This window comes from Rhincodon typus, chromosome 38 (genome assembly GCF_021869965.1).
Source record: "Rhincodon typus isolate 14 chromosome 38, sRhiTyp1.1, whole genome shotgun sequence".
Lineage (NCBI taxonomy): Eukaryota > Metazoa > Chordata > Chondrichthyes > Orectolobiformes > Rhincodontidae > Rhincodon > Rhincodon typus.
The window spans coordinates 2,485,588-2,492,197 of record NC_063369.1 but is presented as its reverse complement, the minus strand read 5'-3'; the positions used below and the strand labels follow the sequence as shown (position 1 = coordinate 2,492,197).

The 6,610-nt window shown below is 42.9% G+C and overlaps 1 protein-coding gene across 1 annotated transcript in view; it reads right to left on the bottom strand.

The window, feature by feature from the left end:
• LOC109926582 overlaps nucleotides 1-6,610 on the bottom strand; it is a 30,863-nt gene that overhangs the window by 7,242 nt on the left and 17,011 nt on the right. Inside the window, exon 10 of the mRNA XM_048617792.1 lies at nucleotides 737-744. Coding sequence (XP_048473749.1) covers nucleotides 737-744 — 8 coding nt within the window. The remainder of the gene's footprint in view (nucleotides 1-736; nucleotides 745-6,610) is intronic.

Below are 6,610 nucleotides of genomic sequence, written 5' to 3'. Positions count from 1 at the left end.
TCAGCACTGACCCTCCGACAGTGCCCATTCCCTCAGCACTGACCCTCTGACAGTGTGGCACTCCCTCAGCACTGACCCTCCGACAGTGTGGCACTCCCTCAGCACTGACCCTCCGACAGTGTGGCACTCCCTCAGCACTGACCCTCTGACAGTGTGGCACTCCCTCAGCACTGACCCTCCCTCAGTGCTGTGTGACAGGCTGGATTTCTGCACTCAGCGAGGGCCTTAAGCTGACAGATGTTTGATTCCGAGATAAGCTGGATAAATCCAGGCATCTTTTGCTGCTGCATGTCATTTGAAACTTGCTTAAACTGGATGAGATTTTAAAGGGAGAAGGAGGAAGTGATTTTATGTAACAAACGTGCCAACACCATCGAACCACGTGGCTGTGATTTGAGACTTGTAAGTTATTATTCCTTCTAATTGCTGAATTCCAATTGTCACCAAGAAAGGCTGATTTGTAATCGTCTGTAATTTTCACAGATCCAAGGGGCCAGCTTTAAACCCAAAGCCTCTGTGTGTTATCGACAGCGTGTCAATTGTTTCTCAGAGAAAAGAAAGTACAACGATGGAATGTATTCCCCTACCCTCCCCAAGATAAATATCATTTAAAAATTGTACGTGATAGGGTAGAGAATGAAATTCAAAACATACTATTCAGAGCAGATTTAGTGATATCACTGGAAGCTGCAGACATGATCAAAATCACAGTTAAAACATCTTCTCTTGCACTTACCTGGCTACCTGATAAATTAATCAACAATCCGGAATTTTTGGATTGCTTTTGCCAGCAGGAATTCTGTTCCGTTAAGCAAACTCGTCCTTATTTTACAGACAGTTCCTTTCTTGTAGCTCTGAACTGTTTAGTCTGTGCAGCATATTATTCAACGTTCGATCAAGAGGTGTTCACAATGGGTGGATACAAACCAGCCTTGCACTTTATATTTCCTGTGGGAGATTTGAAAAGGAAACCATTGACATCCGAGTTTTTATCACACCAAAAATTGCATTTATACAGCATTCTGTGTTTTTGGCAGAACTACGTTTTGATTCCAAACGCTTTTAGCCGAATTCTCAGCTTAGTCCTTGGTTGTGAAATAACAACTGCCTTCTGTTACACTGGCTTAAAGAGAGGAGAAAGCAAATCACCAGCATTTTTCACTGTGGATTCCTCACCCATTGGCTCTTAACGATGGAGTCAGGCTCCGAGGTGAAGCTTGCTGTGGTTGAATGTCCCAAAAACTCTCAGGCTCACGTGGAGATCCAGTTCTTTCTAAAAATGCATCCAGGGATGTGGGTGTTGCTTGGTGGCTCAGCAGTTATTGCCCATCCTTAATTGCCCTTCAGAAGATGATGGTGAGAGAGTGGAGAGCATTCCATCACACTCCCGACCTGTATCTTGTGGACAGACCTTGGGGAGTTACTTGCCGCAGTATTTCCAGCCTCTGACCTGCTCTTGTAGCCACTGTGTTTGTGTGGCGAATCCAGTTAAGTTTGCGGTTAGTAGTGGGGTATACACTGATGGTAGCACCATTGAATGTCAACGGACAGCAATTAGCTTCTCTCTTGTTGAAGATGGTCATAGCCTAGCATTTCTGTGGCATGGATGTTACTTGCCACTTATCAGCCCAAGCCTGCATTTGAACATCGACTGCTTCAGTATCTGAGGAACTGTAAATGTTGCAATCGTTAGTGAACATTTCCCTCCTTACTTTAGAGTGCAGACTGATTCTAACAAAGCTTGGCAAAGTGAAATACTGACTGCATATCTCTGAGAAATTACAGTGTTTTCTATTATTTCAAACAACTCCAGCAACTGTGAAGTGCTTTGGAATGTCCCGAAAGGCGCTATAAAAATGTATCTCTTTTCTTCCTCCCAGGAGGCAGCCTGAGCCAGTCTCTGAATTTGCATACCCACAATGGATGTCCTGAACATGAACAGCACCAAACAACTCATCCATTTCATTAAAATCAGGCACAAAATCAATTCATTCATCAAGATACCACAGACAATGAACCGTTTTCTCCTCCTGTACACCAAGCGCTGATTTCACAAATAGCTTCAAAATTAACATTGAAGCCAAGTGGGCAAATACTGAGTCAGCTTCTGCTGTGCAGTCATTACATAATAAACAGCAAACAACAACCCAGTGATAGCACTGTTGTCACAATTCTGAGCAAGCGACACACACACACAGTCACACTTTCCATTGGCCTCAAAGCCTGGGCCTGGCTGGAACACTCAAAACCCACTGGTTCAGTCATTGTTTTACTCACTGACAGAATGTGAGTGTCACATGAAGACGCCTCTACCAACATGGCACTAAACTATCACCAAAAATGAGGCTTATTGCCCACCTGAGACTCAGTGACAAGTAAATGCGGGAAATAACCAGGCGGGGTGGGGGGTACAACGTTAAGGTGAAGGACAGGGGGTTTCGGTGGGGCCATGAGGAAACATTTGCTCACCCAGAGGCTGGTGGGAATCTGAAATGCCCTGCCTGGGAGGACAGACTTGATTTTTTTTGTCACATGTATCCAAGTACAGTGAAAAGTTTTGTTTTGCGAGCAGTACAGGCAGGTCATACCATACAAGGACATACAGACCATGGGGTGTTTAGATAGAGCGAGGCACAGAGGGTTACAGCTGCACAGGAGGTGCATGAAACAAAGATCAGCATTAGTTTTGAAATTAGAGAGGTCCGCAGAGCTGTCTAATAACAGCATGGAAGGAACTGTTCTTGAAGCTGACAGTAGAGGCTGGAAACCTCACAACCTTCAAAAAATCCTTAGTTGAGCACTTAAAAAGTGTCACAACATTTAAGGCTATGGCCCAAGTGATGGAAAGCGGGCTGAGTGGAGATAGTTTGGTTCAGACTCAATAGGCCAAAGGGCCTCTTCAGTGCTGTATAACTTCATGACTATGACTATGAAAGGAAAGTGTAACTGCAAGAGGATAATGTTCACACAATGTGTGGTTACTTTTTTTTTCCTTTTTGACCATGTTACATTGGTGGTGAGTTGCAGAACATAATGTAATGCAGCACGTTTTTAACTTAGTTTTTGAGAGATCAATGAAAGGACACATCACAACAGTGAAAATAAACACTTTCCTGGCAAATCCTGATCTTAGTTAATTGCTTGGACTCACTCCTTAGAAACCAGCTGCATGGGCTTTATGGCTGTTTCATGTAGATGTTGCCCAGCCTGCTGTTGCAGATTGTGTTGGACATCAGCTGGGGAAAAGGCTGCAGAGCTCAGCTCTCTTTTCTGAAGGCCCTTGCTGTGAGTCCAGTATAAGACCTGACTGTTCTCTTGCAGAGTGTCTGGAAGACATTTCAATAGTGTGTTTCCTCATCAAGCTGTATTTGCAAAAACACCAGAGATAATTGCATCTAGTGACTTGTCTATATGTGCCAGAATACCACATCTACAGTTATCCTGACATTCCACTCCATATCATTTTGCCCTTGAAGAACTAACCATTATTGGCCAAAATTTTTTTTCAATGCATTGCTGTAGAGAGAGAACCATTTGTTTCCCTTTACTTGGGGCATGTGCTCTGTTTAATTTGAGTAGTAAACATTTACATTTCCATGTTACAAACTGTGTTGACCAATACTGCATCTTCATTCAGTCAGTTTTGTTTTATGATAAATCAATAGTTTTGTGGTTGATGGAGAACGTGTACAATGAGCCGTATTGGGCGCTGGGTAAACAATGGAATTTACCTTCTGACTCCAGCAGTAATGGGACCAGAAAAACACAGCACATTACTCCCATATCAATCATAATAACCCCATGTACTGCCTTCATTTTTCTGTTCCGTCATGCACCACTCCAACTCTCCCCTCCCACCCCTTAAACACTGTCCTACAGCAATCATCCTCCCCAGGAACCAGTCCAGGTTCGGAACTTGGCACAGTGACTTTCTGACTAATGCAGAAACCAGACTGATTTGGCTTACTTCCAAACTCCTTTTGTTAGAGCCTGTGAGTCTTTAACCCTTCCAGCTCTCTGATGGGGGAGTTGCAATAAATAATCATAAAGCAGCTGATTAAAATGATCAACCACTTCCAGGAAATCACATTTTTTCTCAGACATCTGGCTTCCAGCCAATAATACGTCTTCAGCTGTACCTTACCTGCAGTTAGACCTAAAACCTCACATCTGCATATATGTTTGAAGGATGTGACTGTCTCTGGCTGGACTAACATTTGTTACCCAAACCTAATGCCCTCTGAGAGAGTGACGATGAGTCTCCTTCATGAACTGCTGCAGTCCTTGGGGTGCAGGTCTACCCATAGAGCAAGGAGATCAAAAATCTTGGACATATCTGTTCCCTTTCTCATACAAAGAGTAAACGGAGACGGCTAGTTGCTGTTACATTCTCTGTAGCAACTCCCTGACCAATCAGAATGCACTTGCCTGTCAGAGATATAACATAGAACATAGAACATAACAGCGCAGTACAGGCCCTTCGGCCCTCGATGTTGCGCCGACCTGTGAAACCAATCTGAAGCCCACCTAACCTAAACTATTCAATTATCATCCATATATTTATCCAATGACCATTTAAATGCCCTTAAAGTTGGCGAGTCTACTATTTTTGTAGGCAGGGCATTCCACGCCCTTACTACTCTCTGAGTAAAGAACCTACCTCTGACATCTGTCCTATATCTATCACCCCTCAATTTAAAGCTATGTCCCCTTGTGCTAGCCATCACCATCTGAGGAAAAAGGCTCCCACTGTCCACCCTATCTAATCCTCTGATCATCTTGTATGTCTCTATTAAGTCACCTCTTAACCTTCTTCTCTCTAACGGAAACAGCCTCAAGTCCCTCAGCCTTTCCTCATAAGACCTGCCCTCCATACCAGGCAACATCCTGGTAAATCTCCTCTGCACCCTTTCCAATGCTTCCACATCCTTCCTATAATGCGGCGACCAGAACTGGACGCAATACTCCAACATCGACAGTAAAATGCTGTTGATGCCACTCTATACAAATTCAGGCCCAGCAGGCACCCTTTTCTTGTGCTGTGTATAATGCTGTTCCTTGCTATTCATATCTGGTTCCTTTTTATCTGCTTACAAAAGATATTCAACCAGGGTGGGGATGCAGAAAAAGGTGATTTCACACCAGCACCCAGCATTACCATTAGATAATAATGATGATCGCACCAGGAGCAGGAACACTGGCCGATACACCATATCCCTCCAAACATTTCTTATTGATGTACTTATCCAAATGTCTTTTAAATGTTGTAATTGTACCTGCATCCACCACTTGCTCTGGAAGTTCATTCCACACACAAACCACTCTCTGTGTAAAATAATTGCCTGTGTCTTTTTTAAACCTTTCTCCTCTCACCTTACAAATACGCCCCCTCAATTTGAAATCCCCCATCATTGAGAAAAGACATCTGTCATTCACCTTATCTATACCCCTCATGATTTTACAAGTCTTGATAAGGTCACCCCTCAACCTCCTACGCTCCAGTGAAAAAAAGTCCCAGCTTGTCCAGCCTCTCCTCATGACTCAAACCCTCTATTCCCGGCAATATCCTGGCAAATCTCTTCTGAACACTTTCCAGTTTAATAATAATAATTAATAATATCCTTCCTGTAACAGAATCCTTTGTTCCAGGATTAAACTATCCACATTTGAGTGTCTGAAATTTTCAGGGAATTTTCAATTCCTTTGATCTTCTTAGGCTTTACATTATCAAAAGCATGTTTACAAGGATGATGCCTGGACCTCAGGAGTTATGAGGATAGATTATACAAATGAGCCCTGTTTTCTCTAGAATTTAGAAAATTATGCAGTGATTGGATTGAAGTCTTGTAAGATAGTAACAGAAAAATCAAAGGAGAGCTAAATTATTTCCACTGGTTGGGAATTCTAGAACCAGGAGAGACATTAGGAAGCATTTCTATACTCAAAGGGTGGCAGAGATTTGGAACTCCCTTCCACAAATGGCAGTGGATGCCAGAACAGTTATTAATTTAAATCGGAGATAGATAAATTTATGTTAAGCAAAGGTAATAAGAGATGTGGCCCCAAGGCGGGAATATGGAATTAAGCCACAAATCAGCCATGATCCCATTGGATGGAACAGGCTTGAGGGGCTGAATGGCCTATGTGATAAAAGGTGTGAGATTTATCATATTTAGAGTTTGGGTTTTAGAAATGTGGCGTATGGTTTGTAGTTACTTTAGTGAAGGGCTTAAAAAACAAGCTAAGACAGACCTTTCTGCAACAGGGACCCAGTCCAGTATTGTATTAGAGGGCAGGTGACTGCAAACTTCCTGCAGTGTTAATGCAACATTATTTGTCCTGTGGGGTTTCCATTGAAATTGTGTAAACATTGAAAGGCATTCACTCGGAATCAACAGGAATTGAGTTTAGTTTAGGAAAAGTAGAGTTTGAAAACCTTTAGGGCAGGTTTGGGAGGAACCAGAGATCAGAAACAAATAGTTTGTCTGCTACAGCAGGGAATGCATAGAACATAGAACATAGAACATTACAGCGCAGTACAGGCCCTTCGGCCCTCGATGTTGCGCCGACCTGTGAAACCAATCTGAAGCCCATCTAATCTAAACTATTC